General features: G+C 41.2%; 1 protein-coding gene across 1 annotated transcript in view; it reads right to left on the reverse strand.

Moving 5' to 3' along the window:
- Positions 1-23,954, reverse strand: part of LOC112260745 (LIM domain-binding protein 3) — a 71,885-nt gene that overhangs the window by 32,630 nt on the left and 15,301 nt on the right. The window contains exon 2 of the mRNA XM_042328177.1: positions 19,377-19,528. Coding sequence (XP_042184111.1) covers positions 19,377-19,528 — 152 coding nt within the window. The remainder of the gene's footprint in view (positions 1-19,376; positions 19,529-23,954) is intronic.

A 23,954-nucleotide genomic window follows, 5' to 3' on the forward strand; every position in this document is an offset into this window, starting at 1 on the left:
TGCCATAACAAAGGGGTTGAATACTTATTGACTCAAGACATTTCAACTTTTATTTTTAATTAATTTGTCAACATGACTAAAAACATAATTCTACTTTGACATTAAAACTTCTTCAGGTTCGGTGGATCCCCTGCGGGAAAGTTGAGCTAACGTAGGCTAATGAGATTAGCATGAGGTTGTAAGTAACAAGGACATTTCCCAGTACATATACATATTTGATATGGTCCGAAAGCTTAAATTATTGTTAATCTAACTGCATTGTCCAATTTACAGTGGCTATTACTGTGAAAGAATACCATGCTATTGTTTGAGGAGAGTGCACTGTTTTGAACATGAAAAGTTATAATAAACAAATTAGGCACATTTGGGCAGTCATGATAGAACATTTTGAACAGAAATGCAATGGTCATTGAATCATTCTAAAACGTTGCACAAACACTGCTGCCATCTAGTGGCCAAAACCTACATTGCGCCTGGGCTGGAATAATACATTATTGCATTTCAAAGATGGTACACATTTTTTAAAATTGTTGTGTTTTTCTTTGTATTTTCTTTTATCGAATGCGTTATATTCTCCTACATTAATTTCACATTTCCACAAACTTCAAATTGTTTCCTTTCAAATGGTATCAATAATATGCATATCCTTGCTTCAATGCCTGAGCTACAGGCAGTTAGATCTGGGTGTCATTTTAGGCGAAAATTGAAGGGGAAAAAAGTGTCCGATCCTTAAGAGGTGGTGGTTATTAAACGTTTTCAATGCTACAGGAGCTGTGTTAATTTTGTTTTAATTCAGGACAATTTGGACCGTCCAGACTTTCAATGTAGCAACTGTTTGCTTGCAGAGGACTACAGGGGTGAAGTGGCTACTCTCAAACAAGTAGCTGCGGAATCCACACCCGCCTACTTTTTCTCTCTCTTCTACCCTTCTACCCTATTTGCTCCAGTAGCCGTATGCCGCTCTGGCCTGGTGGAAGTGTCGCTGCGGTGTTGGCTCTCCAAAGCCAACTGGCCAGCACTCTGCAGAGATCCCCCTCCCCTGGAGAATGGAGCTATTAGGTTGCTCCTGGATGACTTGGGGATGTTCCTGTTCTCGACCCTACCAACCAGCCATGGAGATATGTCACTCGCCATGGAAGTCGAAAACAGCGTCCTCTGGCAACGGGAGCCTCCGTGGAGATGTTAAGCCCGGACCGGACACAGACCAGAAACAGTTGACGCTCTGGATCCAGAGGTTCTGGCGCCTTCTTCACTGGGGGCTTCTGATTCGAGATCAGATCCGGAGGTACCTGCGCCTTCATACTCTGTTCGGTCTCCCTCTCTGGTGGCTGTCTGAGACTCTGGCCCATTCATTATCCATGATGGATACTACAGCTGGCTTGGGTCCTTCAGGTCCCACCGCCCTTCGGTCATCGAGGGGGTTGCGAAACCACGAGGGGAAAGAACGGCCAGACCTCCTCAACCATTGCACCAGCTGTCGTCATCAGCAGTTCTACTGTAAGAAACATCTTGGTTCCAGGGGGAAAAACCCTGTGCTATCCTGGAGAACGAGTACAAGGCTGCTTCCGACCATTCTACGACAGATGCCTGAAGGTGACGCTGTCGTAGTCCATCTGGGGTCAAACGACATCAGGAGGGCAAGCTCGGAACTTCTGAAAACAGATTTTAAAGAACTGATTCTAGCACTCAAAGATTCCAAAAAGCAGACAATTGATTCAGGTCTGGTACCATAGTTGGGCCATAGTACTACTTAAGTAGTTTTTTTGGGGTATCTGTACTTTACTATTTTTATTTTTGACATCTTTTACTTCACTACATTCCAAAAGAAAATAATGTACTTTTTGCTCCATACATTTTCCCTGACACCCAAATGTACTCGTTACATTTTGAATGCTTAGCAGGAAAGGAAAATGGTCCAATTCACACACTAATCAAGAGAACATCCCTGGTGATCCCTTATAGCTGATCTGGCAGACTCACTCATATTTAAAACCAAATACTTTTAGACTATTACTCAAGTAGTATTTTACGGGGTGACTTTCACTTTTGAGTCATTTTCTATTAACATATCTTTACTTTCCCTACCACTGGCCACGAGTGTGAAACATTCAGCAGGCTACTGGCATTACACACCTGACTAAAATATTACTGCAGCTCTGTTTGAACCATTTTTATAGAGAACTTCGACACCTTCTGGAAACAGAAGATGCTCTACAGGAATGACGGAGTCCATCCAAATAATCTTGGCTCCTGGACTCTGGCCACGCATTTCAAGGCTGCATTGAGACAATGACTTATCAATGACCTAAGACCAACTCAGTTAATCCCTACCATTATGTCGCTGACTTGTCAAAATGCTGCATTAAAATGTACATTATCCCAGGTGCTTTGGAAGGGACAATGTAAGTAACTTAATTTATGTCTCCCGAACTACCCTGAAAGCCTCTGTTGATCCTACAGCTATTGTATTCAGTAATCATGTGCCTATGAACCAGAGCACTGAGGCCCTAGTAGGAAGTCCACTGTGTGCCGCTTACCATTCACTATCAGCTCAAATATTAATAACATGAGCATGTCTACTGCTGATAAGCTTCTCAGTAAAGCAATAAAAACAATAAAGCATCCAAGAAAGTGCTAAAAAATAGCCCACATTAACATATGTAGCTAAAGAAACAACTTGCTAGCAACAGATGTCAAGGTGACTAGTACGGCGGCTGACTGGGCTCATTCACAACACAGATGACATTCATATTCTGACCATCTCTCACTTAGATAATACCTTTGATGATACAGTGGTAGGAATTAGAGGTCGATAGATTATGATTTTTCAACGCCGATACCGATTATTGGAGGACCAAAAAAGCTGATACCTATTAAACGGCCAATTTCTTTTGTTTTTAATGTATTTGTAATAATGACAATTACAACAATACTGAATGAACACTTATTTTAACTAAATATAATACATCAATAAAATCAATTTAGCCTCAAGTAAATAATGAAACATGTTCAATTTGGTTTAAATAATGCAAAAACAAAGTGTTGGAGAAGAAAGTAAAAGTGCAATATGTGCTTTGTAAGAAAGCTAACGTTTCAGTTCCTGGCTCAGAACATGAGAACATATGAAAGCTGGTGGTTCCTTTTAACATGAGTCTTCAATATTCCCAGGTAAGAAGTTTTAGGTTGTAGTTATTATAGGACTATTTCCCCCTATACCATTTGTATTTAATTAACCGTTGACTATTGGATGTTCTTATAATCACTTTAGTATTGCCAGTGTAACAGTATAGCTTCCGTCCCTCTCCTCACTCCTCCCTGGGCTCGAACCAGCAACACAACGACAACAGCCACCACATCGAAGCAGGGTTACCCAACCACCAAGGCTCAGAGCGAGTGAAGTTTGAAGCACTATTAGCGCGCGCTAACTAGCCAGCCAATTCACTTCAGTTACACCAGCCTCATCTCGGGAGTTGATAGGCTTGAAGTCATAAACAGTGCAATGCTTGAAGCACAACGAAGAGCTGCTGGCAAAACGCACGAGAGTGCTGTTTATATGAATGTTTACGTGCCTGCTTCTGCCTACCACCGCTCAGTCAGATACTTGTATGCTCAGTCAGATTATATGCAATGCAGGACACGCTAGATAATATCTAGTAATATCATCAACCATGTGTAGTAGTTATTATGATAGTGATTATGATTGATTGTTTTTTATAAGATAGGTTTAATGCTAGCTAGCAACTTACCTTGGCTTACTGCATTTGTGTAACAGGCAGTCTCCTTGTGGAGTGCAACGAGAGAGAGGCAGGTCGTTATTGCGTTGGACTAGTTAACTGTAAGGCTGCAAGATTGGGTCCCCCGAGCTGACAAGGTGAAAATCTGTCGTTCTGCCCCTGAACGAGTCAGTTAACCCACCGTCTCTAGGCAGTCATTGAAAATAAGAATGTGTTCTTATCTGACATGCCAAGTTAAATAAAGATTAAATAAAGTGTGTAAAAAATAAAATAATAATACAATTTTTACAAATTGGCACCCAAAAATACCGATTTCCGATTGTTATGAAAACTTGAAATCGGCCCTAATTAATCGTCCATTCCGATTAATTGGTCGACCTCTAGTAGCAATACATGGTTATAACATCTACAGAAAATACAAAAATGCCAATTGGGGCGGTGTTGCAGTCTATACTCAGAACCACATTCCTGTAAAGCTTTGAGAGAATTGAAAGTTCAAATACTGTTGAAATAATATGGTTACAGATTCATCTGCCTCACCTAAAACTGCTCTAGTCCACCAAGTACTAACAGTCAGTATCTGGATAATGTGTTTGAAATGCTTGAGAAAGTATGTGATATGAACAGAGAGGTATGTTTTCTGGGTGATTTCAATATACTGACTGGCTTTCATGAAGCTGCCCACTCAAGAAAAAGCTTCAAAAACTGTAACCAGTGCCTGCATCCTGGATCAGGTTATCAGTCAAGCTACCAAGGTAGTTACAAACAGCACAGGATTGAAATCAACATGTATTGATCACATCTTTACTAATGCTGCAGAAATTTGCTTTAAAGCAGTGTCCAAATCCATTCGACGTTGTGAGCACAATATACAGTTGAAGTCAGAAGTGTACATACACTTAGGTTGGAGTCATTAAAACTTGTTTTTCAACCACTCCACAAATGTCTTTTTAACAAACTATAGTTTTGGCAAGTAGGACATCTACTTTGTGCATGACACAAGTTTTCCAACAATTGTTTACTGACAATTCCAGTGGTCAGAAGTTTACATACACTATGTTGACTTGCCTTTAAACAGCTTGGAAAATTCTAGAAAATGTCATGGCTTTAGAAGTTCTGATTGACTCAAATGATGTCAATTAGCCTATTGGAGGTTAACACCATGGGACCACGCAGCCATCATACCACTCAGGAAGGAGACGCGTTCTGTCTCCTAGAGATTAACGTTTGGTGCGAGAAGTGCAAATCAATCCCAGAACAACAGCAAAGGACCTTGTGAAGATGCTGGAGGAAACAGGTACAAAAGTATCTATATCCACAGTAAATCGAGTCCTATATTGACATAACCTGAAAGGCCGTTCAGCAAGGAAGAAGCCACTGCTCCAAAACCACCATAAAAAAGCCAGACTACAGTTTGCAACTGCACATGGATACAAAGATCGTACGTTTTGGAGAAATGTCCTCTGGTCTGATGAAACAAAAAAAATAACTGTTTGGCCATAATGACCATCGTTATGTTTGGAGGAAAAAGTGGGAGACTTGCAAGCCGAAGAACACCATCCCAACCGTGAAGTATGGGGGTGGCAGCATCATGTTTGTGGGGGTGCTTTGCTGCAGGAGGGACTGGTGCACTTCACAAAATAGATGGCATCATGAAGAAAACAAATTATGTGGACATATTGAAGCAACATCTCAAGACATGAGTCATGAAGTTAAAGCTTGGTCGCAAATGGGTCTTCCAAATGGACAATGACCCAAAGCATACTTCCGAAAGTTGTGGCAAAATGGCTTAAGGAAAACAAAGTCAAGGTATTGGAGTGGCCATCACAAAGCCCTGACCTCAATCCTATAGAACATTTGTGCAGAACTGAAAAGGCGTGTGCGAGCAAGGAGGCCTTCAAACCTGACACAGTTACACCAGCTATGTCAGGAGGAATGGGCCAAAATTCACACAACCTATTGTGGGAAGCTTGTGGAAGGCTACCCGAAATGTTTGACCCAAGTTAAACAATTTAAAGGCAACGCTACCAAATACTAATTGAGTGTATGTAAACTTCTGACCCACGGGGAATGTGACGAAAGAAATAAAGGCTGAAATAAATCACTCTGCTATTATTCTGACATTTCACATTCTTAAAATAAAGTGGTGATCCTAACTGAAGACAGGGAATATTTACTAGGATTAAATGTCAGGAATTGTGAAAAACTGAGTTTAAATGTATTTGGCTAAGGTGTATGTAAACTTCCGACTTCAACTGTAGTAGCCATATCTAGGAAAACCAACATTTCCAAAGGCTGGGGTAATTACAGTAAATTTTAAAAAAGAGGTCATACAATACGTTTTGTAGTAATTCTTATGTTGATGAAAAATAATATAAAAATAATAATATTTGCTGGTCTGTGGTGTGTAATGAGGAGCAACCAGACACTGCACTTTACACTTTTATGAAATTGCTTATTCCAGTTACTAATAAGCATGCACCCATGAAGAAAAGTATTGTAAAAACAATTTAATCCCCTTGGATTGATGAGGAATTTGAAAATGGTATGGTTGAGAGGGCTGAGGGAAAAGGCATGGCAAATAAGTCTGTCAGCACAACCGATTGGCAAACGTATTGCAAATTTAGAAATCATGTGACTATACTGAATAAAAAGAATTAGAAACTACAATATGAAACAAAAAACAAGCATTGTAATTTTGAATTCCGTAAACTAAGTGTGGAAGAGTGAAACAATTATTGTTGTCTATCAACAATGACAAGCCACCGGGGTCTGACAACTTGGATGAAAAATGACAGAATAATAGTGGAAAATATTGCCACTCCTATTTTCAATGTAAGCCTACTAGAAGGTGTCTTCCCTCAGGCCTGGAGGAAAGCAAAAGTAATTCTGATACCTAAGAATAATGAAACCCCCTTTACTGGCTCAAATAGCTGACCAATCAGCTTGTTACCGAACCCTTAGTAAACCTTGGGAAAAAATTGTGTTTGACCAGATACAATGCTATTTTACAGTAAACAAATTGACAGACTTCAGCATGCTTATAGGGATGGACATTCAACAAGCACAGCACTTACACAAATTACTGATGATTGGCTGAGAGAAATTGATTATAAAAAATATTCTGGGGGCTGTTTTGTTAGACTTCATTGCGGCTTTTGACATTATTGATCATAGTCTGTTTCTGGAAAGACGTATGTGTTATGGCTTTACACCCCAGCTTTATTGTGGATAAAGAGTTACCTGTCGAACACAACAGAGGGTGTTATTTAATGGAAGCCTCTCCAACATACTCCAAGTAGAATCAAGAATTCCCCAGGGCAGCTGCCTAGGCCCCTTCCCTTTTTCAATCTTTACTAACGACATGCCACTGGCTTTAATAATATTTGACTCAACAATATACACATCAGCTACTACAGCAACTGAAATAACTGCAACAATTAAAAAATAGCTGCAGTTAGTTTCAGAATGGGTGGCAAGGTATAAGTTAGTCCTTAATATTTAAAAAACTAAAAGCATTGTATTCGGTGACAAATAATTTACTAAACCCTAAATCAACTAAATATTGTAATGAATAATGTGGAAATTTAGCAAGTTGAGGTGACTAAACTGCTTGGAGTAACCATGGATTGCAAACTGTTATGGTCAAAACATCTTGATACAACAGTAGCTAAGATGGGGAGAAGTCTGTCCATAATAAAGCGCTGCTCTGCCTTCTTAACAACACTATCAACAAGGAAGGTCCTACTGGCCCTAGTTTTGTTGCACCTGGACTACTGTTCAGTCGTGTGGTCAGGTGCCACAAAGAGGGACTCAGGAAATGTTTAATTCAGTCAGAACAGGGCACCACGGCTGGCCCTTAAATGTACATAGAGAGCTAACATTAATGATATGCATGCCAATCTCTCAGGGCTCAAATTGGAGGAGAGATTGACTTGATCACTACTTGTCTTTGTAAGAAGTGTTGACAAGCTGAATGAACCGAGCTGTCTGTTTAAACTACTGGCACATAGCTCGGATACCCATGCATACGCCACAAGACATGCCACCAGTGGTCTCGTCACAGTCCAGAACAGACTATGAGAGGCACACAGTACTACATAGAGCCATGGCTACATGGAACTCTATTCCACATCAGGTAACTGATGAAGAAGTAGAATCAGATTTAAAACACAGATAGAAATACACCTTATGGAACAGCGGGACTGTGAAGAGATACACACAAATGCTAGCACACACACTCTACACACACATTGTAATATTGTTGTATGGTGGTGTTATACATTTTGTATTGTTGATATGTAGTGGTGTAATAATGTTATATGATGTACTGTTTTATATTTTGTTTCATGTAATGTAAGTGTCTTAATGTGTTTGGACCCCAGGAAGATGGAGATCCCAAATAAATACAAATAACTAGCTGCCAAGAATCCATTTCAGGCTATTAAATACGTTAGAATAGCTTGCTTGTCTAACTGACATGCCTGCTGTCAAGGTTGGTAGGCTTTAGAAATGCAAGCAATAACTAAATATACTGAATAAGGGTGTGTTCGTAAATTCATTCTGGAGTGCCAGAGTGCACTCGGGGGTTCGTAAATTCAGAGCTTAGTCAGACTGTCCTTTCGTAAATTCAGAGCGTTTTGCTCTCTGCGCGTGCAGAGCGCACACTTGATGCTCTGGCTGAGGAGTAGGGTTGATCCGAGCGTTCGGACCTCACAACAGCATTCAAGCACCCAAGCTAGTGCTACTTCTAGGCACAATGAGAGAACACTTCACGGTCATATTCAAAGGGTGTTTGAGAGTTCATAAATCATCAGTTATTCTGCACTCTGCCATACTCAGGCGAGAGTGCTCTGAAAATAGAGTAAATAGCCAGAGTGAACTAAGACTCACATTCCTTTCAAATTGTTTACTCAGATTTTTGTTGGAGATGCAGAGAACAAGTTTTTGTTTCTTAATAAAACCAGACTCAAGATGTATGCTTATATATGCAGCTGTTTTTTAACACTTACAAGGCTGCCGGGCCAGAGAAAACATCAGGGCGCATTCTCAAAGCATGGGCACACCAGCTGGCAAGTGTCTTCATGAACATGTTCAATCTCTCCTTGTCCCAGTCTGTAATCTCAACGAGTTTCAAGATGACCACCATTGTCCCTGTTCCCAAGAACTCCAAGTTAACCTGACTAAATGACTATCGCCCTGTAGCACTCACATCTGTAATTAAGTGCTTTGAAAGGCTGGTCATGACACACATCAACACCATCATCCCAGACACCCTGGACCCACTCCAATTCGCATACAGCCCCGACATCCTGACACGACGGCCCCAGGTGGTGAGGGTAGGCAACAACCCCTCCGACATGCTGACCCTCAACATTGGGGCCCTTAATGGTGGGTGCTTAGTCCCCTCCTGTACTCCATTCACCCACGACTGCGAGGCCTCGCACAACTCCAACACCCTAATCAAGTTTGCTGACGACACAACAGTGGTAGGCCTGATCACTGACTGCGATGAGACAGCTTACAAGGAAGAGGTCAGAGACTTAGAAATGTGGTGCCATGACAACTACCTCTCCTTCAACATCAGTTAGACCAAGGAGTTGATCGTGGACTCCAGGAGAAAATGGGATGGCACGTCCCCATCTACATCGATGGGGCTGTAGTGGAGATGGTTGAGAGCTTCAAGTTCCTTGGCGTCCACATCACTAAGGACTTAACATGTTCCACACACACCCGCAGTCATGAAGAGGGCACAACAGTGCCTCTTCAAAAGATTTGGCACGGGACCCTGGGATCCTCAAAAAGTTCTATAGCTGCACCACTACAGCTCCAGCGCTTAGTATGGAAAATGCACCACCTTCAACCGCAAAACACTAGAGGGTGGTGCGGAGAACCCAGTACATCACTGGGGTCGAGATCCCTTCCACCCAGGACCTCTATATCAGGCAGTGTCAGAGGAAGGCCCAAAGAATTGCCAAAGCCTCCAGCCAACCAAGCCATAGACTGTTCACTCTGCTGCATCGGCCCTCAGAACAACAGGCTCAGAGACAGTTTCTACCCTCAAGCCTGCTAAATAGTTCATTAATGATTACCCAGACTATCTGCACAGACCCCATCGTGCACTGACTCTACAGTGTGCACACTGAACACTATATAGTGAGCTCCAAAGTATTGGGACATTGACACAATTTATGTTGTTTTGGCTCTGTACTAAAGCCCTTTGAAATTATACAATGACTATGAAGTGCAGACTCTCAGCTTCAATGAGGGTATTTTCAACCATATTGAGTGAACCGTTTAGAAACAACTGGACATTGTCCCCCCATTTTAGGAGACCAAAAGTATTCGGTCAAATTCGCTTATATATGTGTATTAAAATAGTCAAAAGTTGAGTATTTGGTCTCATATTCCTAGAATGCAATGATTACATCAAGCGTGTGACTCTACAAACGTGTTGGATGCATTTTCTGTTTGTTTAGCTTGTGTTTCAGATTCATTTGTGCCCAATATAAATGAATGGTAAATAATGTATTGTGTCATTTTGGAGTCACTTTATTGTAAATAAGAATAGAATGTTTCCACACACTTCTGCATTAATGTGGATGAAACCATGATTACGGATAATCCTACATGAATCGTGAATAATGATGAGTGAGAAAGTTAGACACAAAGATCATACCCCAAAAAAGCATGTCTTGGGGGTATGATATTTCTGGGTCTGTAACTTTCTTACTCATCCTTATTTAGAAACATTCTATTCTTATTCACAATAAATGTGTCTCATTTCAAATCCAAAGTTCTGGAGAACAGAGACAAAACAACAACAAAAATGTGCCACAGTCCCAATACATTTTACACACTATATACAAACACACGCGCTACACTGACACTCTCCCATAAAACCCTGCCACATTCACACACACACACACTACAGGCATAACGACAAAATGCACACTTTTATACTCATCATATGCCGCTGCTACTCTGCTCTTTATTTGACTTGTATTATTCTCTACGTGATGCCTAGCCACTTCACACTGCCTTCATGTACATAGGTACCTGAAATACCTCATACCCCTGCACATTGATGTGGTACTCCCTGTATATAGCTCAATTCTTGTGTATTTTATTTGTTGTGTTTTTATGTATTCCATTTTTTACACTGCATCATTGGGAAGAGCTCCTAAGCAAGCATTTCACGGTTACAGTAAGTCTACACCTGTTGTATTTGGCGCAGGTGACAAATAAAATGTATTTATTCAAATAGACGGCGACCCATATCGGCCAGTTTTTCATGTGTAGTTTAAATTTGACCTGTGAAACCATATTTTCAGATGTATAAAATGTAGAGTTCACATGTTAACACCACCTTTTCAAATGTGATTAAAAAAAACATGTTTTCGCCTCACATATGAATTACAGTTGCACATGTAAAATTTGCAGTTTCACATGTTAAAAAGTTAACATGAAAATTGAATGTGCAAAAACTTGTGAAAATCTCACATTAGCATGTGGAATTGCAGTTCACATTTTTAACCTTTATTTAACGAGGCAAGTCAGTTAAGAACAAATTCTTATTTACAATGATGGTTTACCCCGGCCAAACCCTAACGACATGCGCCAATTGTGTGCCACCGCATGGGACTCTCAATCACGGCCGGTTGTGAAACAGCATGGAATCGAACCAGGGTCTGTAGTGACGCTGTGATGGAGTGCCCCTGTGCCACTCAGGAGCCCACATGTGGTAGTGAAATAGTGTTATTCTCCACATATGTGAAAAAAGTGGTGTTAAAGGAGAAGTACAATTTTTTACAAGTAAATCTCTTTTTTTTTTTTTTAATGGAAATGCCATGTTATAGAAGGGTCCAGACACCATTTTTTTGGTGATTTCACAAATCCCTTCCTTTGTGTCGTATGGGGCCATGAAAATATATTAACAAGGACTCCAAAAACACCTAAATACATTATTTTAGAAACTGCAAAGTTCTCAGTATAGTGATGCAGGTCTTTAGATGTTGTACACATGAAATTGTGTCATTCTGAACTCCATCTGCAATGTTATATTCCCTTTTGCGCAACTCAAGCTCTTTTCCCTATCCAGCTGTTCCATTTTGCTGTAGCCTGCTGCTACATATAACTCAAAATAAAAGAAACATCAACATAAAATAGGGTGCTGGGACACCACGAGCCGCCATATCAGCTTCAATGTGCCTTGGTATAGATTCTACAAGTGTCTGGAACTTCCTGTGTGGAAGCACCCCATGCTTTCAATATACTTTGTATCCGTCATTTCCTCAATTATTTATTTTATTTTGGCAGTTACATGTATAAGAATGGAGGAAGAGGTATTGCTTGAGTCTCAACAAAATGGAATATAACGTTGCGGATAAAGTTCGGAATGACTTTTTCATGTGTACAACATCTAAAGGCCTGCATCACTATATACTGAGAGCCTTGCAGTTTCTAAAATGACGCATTTGGGTGTTTTTGGCTTTGTTCATGTTTTTCCATTCCAGGTGACTACCTCATGAAGCTGCTTGAGAGAATGCCAAAAGTGTGCAAAGCTGTCAAGGCTAAGGTTGGCTAATTTGAAGAATCTCAAATATAAAATATATTTTGATTTGTTTTTACACTTTTTTGGTTACTACATGATGCCATATGTGTTATTGCATAGTTTTGATGTCTTCCCTATTATTCTACAATGTAGAAAATAGTAAAAATAACAAAACTCTGGAATGAGTAGGTGTGTCCTAGCTTTTGACTTATACAATCTGTAAATATTTTCTTACCTGTGAAATATGACTTTTTTTGTTGCAATTGTGCCAGCATGAGCACGTGAGGCTCATGCTTATCCTGGCAAGAAAGTAGTAAAAATGGGACTGTTTGAAAGGGGGTCGTATAAACATTTCACAACTTAAAAAATATATTAAAAAATCTTTACACACAACATACTGTAAATCTTGTGTGAGAAGTGTATGATTGGTGAAAAAACCCATTGAAAAAATGCTTTGAGAATAGAAACAATGCAAAATACTTCTTTAGAACATTCATTGATTTTTACTGGTTCCTCTGACACTTAGTGCACATCTTTTATAGATGCTTCATGACTGCATGGCTCCAGACCCCTTCACACTCTTTTCACTCTTCTCTTAGTCTCCGCTGCCACTGGTTTTTAGTTTAGTTTATTAATTCGACCATTTAAAAAAAAAAACAAGCACACATAAAACTTAAGCCATACATGTCCATGAATAAAATCGTAGAGGATAACACACAATAAAGTCTGGGACTTATTTCCATTGTGGTCCTCTTGAGACAAGATGGCTAGACAAGATCGAACACAGTACAGCAGTGAAATAATAAAACAAAAACAGAGAAGAAGAACTATCTCATCATTCCAGTTACATCATAGGGGTTATTCATATGGGCACAGAAGACAAACATATTTTTACTTAATTTTTTTAAGCTGCCCAGAGAGGACATTGTTTTTATAGGCAGAGGCAACTCATTCCATTCTGAGGCTCCAGTACACAAGAAAGTTCCTTTCCCAGCATTACTCCTGAACCTGTATAAGCACACATCAGCAACACCTGATCTGGTGCTGTGATTGTGTGCATCCCTAACACGAGGAAAGTAAATCACTTCGATATCTGGGCGCAGGACCATAAATACTCCTGTAAACCAAAACTAGTCTAATCTGGGACACCCTAGCCTCAACAGGCAGCCAGTTTAGTTCCTGAAAGCAGCTCCAGCCTATGTGAGTACGTGGACTCACCTTCAATACTACCCTGATCAACTTATTCTGGGCTATTTTGAGCTTCCCCTTCATAAGTTTAGATAATCCACCAAACCAGGAAGTACTAGCATAGTCAAAATGGCATTGAATAAAGGCAGTAGCTAGCACTTTCATGGAGTCCTTATCAAGCAGCTTGGACTTTCTAGCCAAAAACTTAGTTCTGGCATTAACCTTCCCTAGCACCATATTGGCCATGCTCACACCTCCCAAGCTTCCATCAAGGATACATCCCAAGTAGCTAACAGAGGTTTTAGTAGTCAGCACCTCCCACCCCTAACTCCACTCTGATTTCAGATGTAGTTTTACTTTTGTGAGACACCAGAAGTGTAGAGTCATGCGCATAAAGAAAAAGATTGCAAGAACAAGCATCTTTCATATCATTAATATACAATAAAAACAGCAGAGGCCCAAGCACGCTCCCCTGCGGAGCGCCACAACTCATTGGTTTAGCCTGAGACAGTGAACTATTTACCTCTACTACTTGCTCCCTTCCTGATAAATAGGACCTTACCCAGCCTAGAGGGATACTGCTTAACCCCAGTGCCTCCAGTTTGGAGATTATGAGACAGTGGTTAACTGTATCAAAGGCCTTCTGTAGGTCAAGCAGTACCATTCCACACAGATTTCCCTCATCAATCTCTTTCCTGATGAAGTCAGTCAAGTAAAGTAGACATGATTCAGTGGAGTATGTTTTTCTAAAACCCGACTGAAAATCATAAATTAGACCCTGCTTGTTAACATATTCATACATTTGCTCATGTACAATTCTCTCCAGGATCTTTGATGTTACACAGAGGATAGACACAGGCCTATAATTCCCAGGGTCAGACTTTATTCCCTTCTTATACAGAGGTATAACTTTAGCTTGTTTCATGTCCCTGGAAAAGATGCCTTGTTCAAGAGAGAGATTAACAATATGGGTAATACAAGGGACAATTTGCTCAGCAGAATCCATTAGTGGCTTTGAAGCATTTAAGATCTGCCAGCATTCTGACTATTTTGGTCCGTTGCTACCTTTGTAAAAGAAAAAGAGTTTGGCTGAACCCCTAACTCTACACAATACTTCTTGACTTGGTTGCTTCCATACAGACCAGAACTGGTGGGCAGCTTGCTAACCAGCTTGCTGGCAACAGAAGTTTAAAAAATTAAAAAAATAAAATGTAAAGAGTTGAATTCATTGGCAACCTCTGCTTTTTTATATACCATCTCACTTTTGATGTTCAGTCCAATACTGTTTTGTTTGTTTTTGGTAGTACTACTACAGCCTAGTTTCTTAAATGATTTTCAAAGCTTTTTAGGGTCATTTTTGTTTTCAATTATTTTCTCAGCAAAGTAACCCCTCTTAACTTCATCCATCCTGCTCTGTGCTTCATTTCTGTGACGTTTATATAGGACAAAATCATGCTGCTCTTGAGAGTTCTTAAAGGCCTTATTCCTTGCTTGGATAGATTCTAGAATCTCATTATTAAACCAAGGGCAAGATCTCTGCTTTACCCTGACCTGTCTAATGGGAGCCATCACATTCACCACATCAAGGAATCTACATTTAAAGGCTTCTCAGGCACTGTCTACCCATACACTATCTAGCACAGGTGACCAGTCAATTTTACCCACTTCCTCCCTAAACTTTTCTACACAGCATTTTTTGAGTCCTCAGATTCTAACGGTTTTGTGACACTTAAAAATATCTTTAAAAATCCTCCTTGTGCAAAATGGAATAAAATGACCACCGATTCCATAGACTATTACTCCACCCTGCGATATTTTAGATTAATCAGACACCAATATTATGTCAATTGTACTTTGCACTGTTTCACATACCCTGGTGGGATCTTTTATCATTTGGGTCAGAGCAAGTCATCTACAAAAGTGCATAAATACATTGTGGGTTGGGCTTTTCTTTTTGCAGACATCAGTATTGAAATCCCCTAACAAAATTATTTCCTTCAACAGTGAATCATTACAGTTTGACAACACAATTTCAAGACCTTCATAGAATGCATTCTGCTTGGGCGGCCTTTAACACACCCCCAACAAAATCGGCTTGGTTTTGGGAAGGCAGATATCCAGCCAGACAATCTCCAGATCAGAGTTTAAATCCGATCTGACGTTAAAAGCTATGTCTGATCTTACAAACGCACATATTCCCCCACTGTTCCGATTCCGATCATTCCTGACAACAGAGTAATTACCCATCTCAATTTCTCAAAGTCACAAACCGATGAATCCAACCATGTCTCAGTAAAACATAAAGACACCCATCTCTGATTTGCAACCCAACAGGAGTATCTCATCGATCTTCGGTAGTAGGCTTCGGACGTTTAAGTGCATAAAATGTAAGCCCTTCTTCCCAAAGGCCTCATTGAATTCCCGATCCACTTGTAACTCGCCTCCCACTGCTCGCCTCTGGTTGCTTCCGCTCCGCTGTGGACCCCCCTCCTCTGGTGCACTCTCCACCCTCGGTAAGTCCTCTGGTCCCACTCCACCTTCAATGCTCACACACCCAACGGGTACAGCACGCAGATGTTACACTACTCTCACATCTCCACACATTATACAAGCAGAGGTCATTTCCAACTCCATCCACTACACCCTCTTATCCCAGCAGTCTTCTTCCCTGTTTTCTGGTGAGTGTTGTTTTCAACCCATTTTTTAAAACATGGTCTCTGTAATGGGGGGGGGGATTCGGCAAAAGAAAAACAAATTAAGAGTACATGTGTTTCTTGGGAAAACAGAGAAGAAAGGAAGAGGAGAGGTGATAGAGACAATGACATGCTCTGCAAAGGCACGGCAGGAGGGCCTCCTCTCGTATCAATCACTCAGTGGGAGGACAGGCACGTCATCGATCCAGCCTACTCCCCGTTTTATAACAAACAGACGGCTGATGAAAAACAGCATGTGGAAACACACAGGAGATGAGCGGAGGGAGGTTGGGGTGGTTGTGATGGGGTGGTGGTGGTGGGGGGCAGCTGAGGCTGTTCTGAGGGCGGGGGGGTGCAACTCAATATTAGGAACGTGTCAAAAACTGCTACAGAGAGCAGCCTGATTCTGACACCAGCCACAGTACACAGACGGCTGGGAGTGTGACCCTTAAATGACTCACTAGTTTTTCCTTTTCCTGTCCACTGCATATGCCATTTGAAGTAAAATTTCACATACAAAGCATAGTGCAGGCCATTTGTTTTTGTGGCTACCCCGAGTGTCAGAATGGAACATAAACTGACAGGCAATGACTGGGATCTGAGGTGAACAAACAAACAAAAAAAATCTCCCAAAATAGAGAGGTAGAAAGTCAGTAGGGACTAAGAAGTGAGACCTGACATGCTTTCGCCACTGACCTGAGTGATGCAATGCGGTACAAACAGGTAACAAAGAGACTTGGATCAGCAAACATGCTGAGTTCTAACATTGCAAATGTACTAAAAATGTTATGGGATTTCAGTCCTGGTCCACAACAGGTAACCCTCATTCACTCTTGTTTTAACTCTCGTTCCCGTTAGAGGCATAGGCTAATGGTACAGTTCTGGGAAATCTTAAGTAGGTACAGTCCTACTGTATCTACTTAACATTAAATGGTTGTTTTAGAGATTCCGTCTGATCTGAAATCCCGCAGCTACAGCCTGGCTGACTCATGTAAGTGCAAGAAGTTCGATTTCAAAAATTATTTTTATTTGTAACTCTGGCTTCTCAAACCAAAGTGGACATATTTCGGATTATTACTGAATCTTGGTTCAAGTCTATGCCGAATTCTGATGTGTCTCTGACTTGTTATAATGTACACGTTATGCACAAAACAAAGTTAGGATCAGCTTAAAGAAAAGTACACAAAACAGCAGAAATGTTCAGAAGTACATTTTTTTTTATTTCACCTTTATTTAAGCAGGTAGGCAAGTTGAGAAAGTTTTCTATAGGATTGAGGTCAGGGCTTTGTGATGGCCACTCCAATACCTAGACTTTGTTGTCCTTAAGCCATTTTGCCACAACTTTGGAAGTATGCTTGGGGTCATTGTCCATTTGGAAGAGCCATTTGTGACCAACCTTTAACTTGTCTGATGTCTTGAGATGTTGCTTCAATATATGCACATAATTTTCCTTCCCTCATGATGCCATATATTTTGTGAAGTGCACCAGTCCCTCCTGCAGCAAAGCAACCCCACAACATGATGCTGCCACCCCCGTGCTTCACGGTTGAGGTGAGGTTCTTCGGCTTGCAAGCCTCCCCCTTTTTCCTCCAAACATAACAATGGTCATTATGGCCAAACAGTTCTATTTTTGTTTCACCAGAAACAGAGGATATTTCTCCAAAAAGTATGATCTTTGTCCCCATGGGCAGTTGCAAACCGTAGTCTGGCTTTTTTGTGGCGGTTTTGGAGCAGTGGTTTCTTCCATGCTGAGAAGCCTTTCAGGTTATGTTGATATAGGACTTGTTTTACTGTGGATATAGATACTTTTGTACCCGTTTCCTCCAGCATCTTCACAAGGTCCTTTGCTGTGTTCTTTTGCACTTTTTGCACCAAAGTACATTCATCTCTAGGAGACAGAACGCGTCTCCTTCCTGAGCGGTATGACGGCTGAATGGTCCCATGGTGTTTATACTTGCATACTATTGTTTGTACAGATGAACGTGGTACCTTCAGGCGTTTGGAAATTGCTCCCAAGAATGAACCAGACTTGTGGAGGTCTACAATTCTTTTTCTGAGGTCTTGGCTGATTTCTTTTGATTTTCCCATGATGTCAAGCAAAGAGGCACTGAGTTTGAAGGTAGGCCTTGAAATACATCCACATGTACACCTTCAATTGACTCAAATGACTCAAATGATGTCAATTAGCCTATCAGAAGCTTCGAAATCCATGACATCATTTTTCTGAAATTTTCCAAGCTGTATTTAATCATTTGCTAATCATTTGATATAGGAAGCGTTCATATCACACATGAACTATTGAGATGCTTTTTTTCCCCATGATCACTTTATCTAGTCTCTGAAACCTTGGGAGTCGAGATTGTGTGTGAAGGCGTGCGTGTGTGAGTAATTGAAGGCATCCCCTGTGTTTGCTGTAGATCAATGGCTGGGGATGATTCAGCAGGAGTCATGCCTTGCAGCAAAGCAGATTAAAATTAATGAAAATACGACATGAGCCAATGTGAAGGACGACGAGAGCTGTCAACTGCTCTAACTCTCCTGTTTGTGTGTGACAGAGTAAACACAGAATTTGCAGACAGATTAGGGTTCGTGATTCGTCTTGCCTTAGGTTTGGTCATGAGATATGGGTCTGTACATAAGCATTTATTCCAAACTAATAAATTCAAGCATGGTCCAGAGACATATGCTGCTTGCTTATAATATTGTTACACCGATTAGCTTTTCATATAGTAACATTGATAAACATTCACTGAGTGCACTTCTGGTTATTTGTATGGACAAAATACCGTACAAATAAAATACAATACAGAGCAAGAAAAGTGACATCGTATTTGTGCTTGTCCTGTGATAAAAGTATACGAAAGCTATCTTTGGTTCTCTAGTTTTAGCCAGGACAGGTGTGAAAATATCATCATTTATGTTCCCTCCCTCCATCCATTCCCTCGCTCCTCAGTCCTCAGATGACAGTGAAGCCACATCTCTACCTCTAAAATAGGCTCCAGGTCTGTCCATCCAGACAGGGATAAGAGGCAGCCCACTCCGTCACTGTCCCTTGTTCCTTTCTAAAAAATGACACCTAATCTGTCTAATCTTCAATTAGACCACTATTAAAGAGTTGGCCCTCACAGAAAGGTGGAGAGGGGCACAGAGAGACTCTTTATTCTGTGCGTGTGCATGCGAGTGTGTGTGCTTGTGCGTGGTACGTACTTCTGCATGGTCAGGGCCAGGTTAAAGCTGGCACACTTGATCTTGTTCTGGGCCTCCAGGTGGGTCATGCCCTCAGTGCTGACGCCATCGATGGCCACAATGATGTCACCCTGGACCAGGTTGCCCTGCTGTGCCTTGCTCCCAGGGGTGATCTGTGGATGGTCAGCACACACACACACACACACACACACAATGGTCAACAATCATAATTCCCTTCAACAATGGACACTCAATGGTCAACATCAAATCATAGGGTGCGTTCGTAAATTGCCCCCAGTGTGTCAAAGTGCGCTCAGAGCGTTGTCAGATTGCCCGTTTGTAAATTATGAGCATTTCGCTCTTGGAGCATTCAGAGTGCACACTGACGAGGAGTAGGGTTGATCTGAGAGTTCGGAACATTCAGAGCGCACACTGACGAGGAGTAGGGTTGATCTGAGAGTTTGGAGCATTCAGAGCGCACACTGACGAGGAGTAGGGTTGATCTGAGAGTTCGGAGCATTCAGAGCGCACACTGACGAGGAGTAGGGTTGATCTGAGTTCGGAGCATTCAGAGCACACACTGACGAGGAGTAGGGTTGATCTGAGAGTTCTGACCTCACGACGGCAGTCAAGCACCCAAGCTAACTGGCTAAAGTTGGCTAGCTACTTCCAGACGCAAATGAGAGAACACCTCACTCTGAACATTTTACTCGCCCTAGCAGAGCTGGTTTGGCTGTTTACATGTTATCTAGAGGGTTAATGACTAACTGTGTTACTGGCAACAATTTACACAGAACAAAAATAAACGCAATCTGCAACAATTTCAAAGATTGTACAGGTCATACAAGAAAATCAGTCAAATTAAATAAATTCATTAGGTCCTAATGTATGGATTTCACATGATTGGGAAGCAGATACACATCTGTTGGTCACAGATAAAAAAAGGTAGAGGCTTGGATCAGAAAACCAGTCAGTATCTGGTGTGACCACCATTTGACTCATGCAGCACGACACATCTCCTTCACATAGAGTTGATCAGGCTGTTGAATGTGGAATGTTGTCCCACTCATCTTCAATGACTGTGCAAAGTTGCTGGATATTAGCAGGAACTGGAACATGCTGTTGTACACGTTGACCCAGAGCATCCCAAACACGCTTAATGGGTGACATGTCTGGTGAGTATGCAGGCCATGGAAGACCTGGGACATTTTCAGATTCCAGGAATTGTAGACAGATCCTTGCGACATGGGGCTGTGCATTATCATGCTGACACATGAGGTGATGGCGGCAGAAGAATGGCACGACAATCTCAGGATTTCGTCATGGTATCTCTGTGCATTCAAAAAAATGCATTGATAAAATGCAATTGTGTTTGTTGTCCGTAGCTTATGCCTGCCCATGAGCTTGTGCAGAAATTATTCAGCTGTGCAAACCCACATTTTAATCAGCTGTCCGGGGGGCTGGTCTCAGACAATCCTGCAGGTGAAGAAGCCAGATGTGGAGGTCCTGGGCTAGTGTGGTTACACGTGGTCTGTGGTTATAATGGCCGGTTGGATGCACTGCCAAATTCTCTAAAACGACGTTGGAGGCGGCTTATGGTAGATTAAACTAACATTAAATTCTCTCCCTCAAAACTTGAGACATCTGTAGCATTGTGATGTGTGGCAAAACTGCACATTTTAAGAGTGTTTAATCAGCTTCTTGATAATCCAACCACCTGACAGGTGTGGCATATCTTGGCAAAGGACAAATGCTCCCTAACAGGGTGAGAAATAAGCTTTTTGTGCATTTGGAACATTTCTGTGATCTTTTATTTCAGCTCATGAAACATGAGAAAATATATAACCTACCACCAGGAACATTCTGTCATTTTCTCAATTGTAGCACAGTATGTTATAGGTGTGGAAGACTGAAAGTGGACGATCCGTTCATCAGTAGACACCAATATGCGTGAAGCGATTCATGTCTCCGTCGCCCAAAATATCCCCCATGCTAAAAACCCTTAGCTCAGCGCAGTCTTTTACCCTGGTCTTTCACTCCCAAGAGTAGTATATAGTAATAAGCTGCTTCCTGTTCAAACTGGATGGCATTTCTTATTTACTTTCATCTTTCCTCAATCATTTCTGCGATTCAGGAAGAGAGGAAAGAGAAAGAGAGAGAGTTCATAAAATAAAATCGAACTGACTACATTAAATCCCCTGAGAGGATATTGAAAGTCAGTGTGGCTTATTCATTATTACTGTTAATAAAGGGAGTCTGCGAGATTCTGGTACTTTACTACTTGCCCAGAGTCAAATTAATCAAATGTATTTATTAAGCCCTTTTTACATCAGCCGATGTCACAAAGTACTATACAGAAACCCAGCCTAAAACCCCAATCAGCAAGCAATGCAGATGTAGAAGCACGGTGGCTAGAAAAATGAATTTAGGGATACCATTTTTCAATATCGACATGCAGTATGAAGGACGTTGAAGGTAGTTTCATGAGCCAATGCTAACTAGCATTAGCACAATGACTAAGTCTACAGGTACAATAGCATACGCCACGTAATGACATCTCAACAATAGGGTCCGCATGCACTTTAATCATAGTAGCCTAATGGGGGATTTTCACAATCCGCGATAATTCGGATAGCCATACTAGCTTCACCCTTATGTGGGTGCTAGAAGAGAAGGGGCGAAGATATAGGATCTTAATTTGACCCTGCTTCTCACAGCAGGAAAATATTCCTGCAGCAACATAAAATGTGAATTATAATTAATACACATTTTTGTAGGGATTGATCAAAATGTTCCTTAGGGCACATCAAGTCTGACATTTTAATGTGGAAATTACGAACTTTAGAAGCCTTTTTACTTTTAATACACCACAATTTGCATTTCCCAGTGAGCCGGAAAATTTTCAGCAACAAAAGCGTGATCAAATTAAGATCCTACATCTGTATATGCCCTCTCATTGGCTATACCGGTCCTACCTGATCTCGCCTCCTACTGCCTTCCTTCCATCTTTGAGGACATGCATTTCCATTGTTAGAGCGATCACTCGACTATCTTGTCAATATAATGGAAGATCTGGTGCTAGGTACATACGTAGGATCTTCATTTGAGCCAGTTTGCTACAGAAAAAAATTATCCTGCAGCAACAGGAAATGCTAATTATAATGTGGATTAGAATTAATGGGGTCGATACATTTTTTGTAAGGGAAAATCAAGTCTGTAATTTCCACTTTGAAATTTCAAACTTCAGAACCCTTTCGAAACCTGAAATACACTACACCCAACAGTCCCCTGGCCACTTCGCTTCTCCTCCACTGAAAATGAATGGCTTTCCGTAGTATCATCGCCCACATCATCTTCAGTTAACATGCACCATAAGTGAAGAGAGTGAGTCGGCTGTAGACAGAGACACCCTTCATTAATTTAGGCCTAAGTGATAATTAGAATGAGATGAATGGGAACTGACTTCACAGAGAAGTGCGAGACACTGAAGATTTCAAAAGCTAAGCAAACTTTAGCATTAAAAGGGTTTAGCATCTGTGATTGCTACATGTACAACCATTTATGGACTGTTAAATGAATGATATACACTGAGTGTGCAAAACATTAAGAACACCTACTCTTTCCATGACAGACTGACCAGGTGAAAGCTATGATCCCTTATTGATGTCACATGTTAAATCCACCTTCAATCAGTGTGGATGAAGGGGAGGAGACGGGTTAAAGAAGGATTTTTAAGCCTTCGAGACAATTGAGACATGGATTGCGTATGTGTGCCATTCAGAGGGTGAATGGGCAAGATTTAAGTGCCTTTGAACGGGGTATGGTAGTAGGTGCCAGGCGCACCGGTTTGTGTCGAGAACTGCAACGCTGCTGGGTTTTTCACGCTCAACACTTTCCCGTGTGTATCAAGAATGGTCCACCACCCAAAGGACACAGCCAGCCAACTTGATACAAATGTGGGAAACATTGGCGTCAACACGAGCCAGCATCCCTGTGGAACGCTTTCAACACAATGTAGAGTCTGTGCCCCGACAAACTGAGGCTGTTCTGAGGGCAAAAGAGGGGGATGCGACTAAATATTAGAACGATGCTCCTAATGTTTCATATACTCAGTGTATAGCCATTGATTCCAAAATAAATGACTTAGGAAATGCCTCATGAGCTCAGTACAACTGCCGTACCCCCATCAGAACCCAACATATAAGCTTGTTTTTTGTGATTGCTACAAAGAAACGCTGTGTAGCGTCAAAGCATGGCTAAAAATGTCATTTTCGATTGTCAGTCTTTGCATCCATAGCTTTGTCTATGAATTTGAGAGAGGTTACATTTCTCTAACCCCATCCCTCAAGCTGTTTGTTATTTCTCAAACTGTAGATTGCCTGTTCAACTCAGTCAAGTCATTGACAAAGAACTGTTCTGACAGAGATGGAACATCAAAACCATTAAAAAAAAATTGCTTTGGCTTTATTTTTGAAGTTATTCTATAACGATCACCTTAAGAAGTCAAATTGAGTGATCATGCATTGTTGCAAACCTGTGAGTGTGTTGTTGACATTTCTCCACTAAATCAGTTAAATGCAGGTGGGCTTTTCAGCTGTG

This window comes from Oncorhynchus tshawytscha, linkage group LG01, assembly GCF_018296145.1.
Source record: "Oncorhynchus tshawytscha isolate Ot180627B linkage group LG01, Otsh_v2.0, whole genome shotgun sequence".
Taxonomy (NCBI): Eukaryota; Metazoa; Chordata; class Actinopteri; order Salmoniformes; family Salmonidae; genus Oncorhynchus; species Oncorhynchus tshawytscha.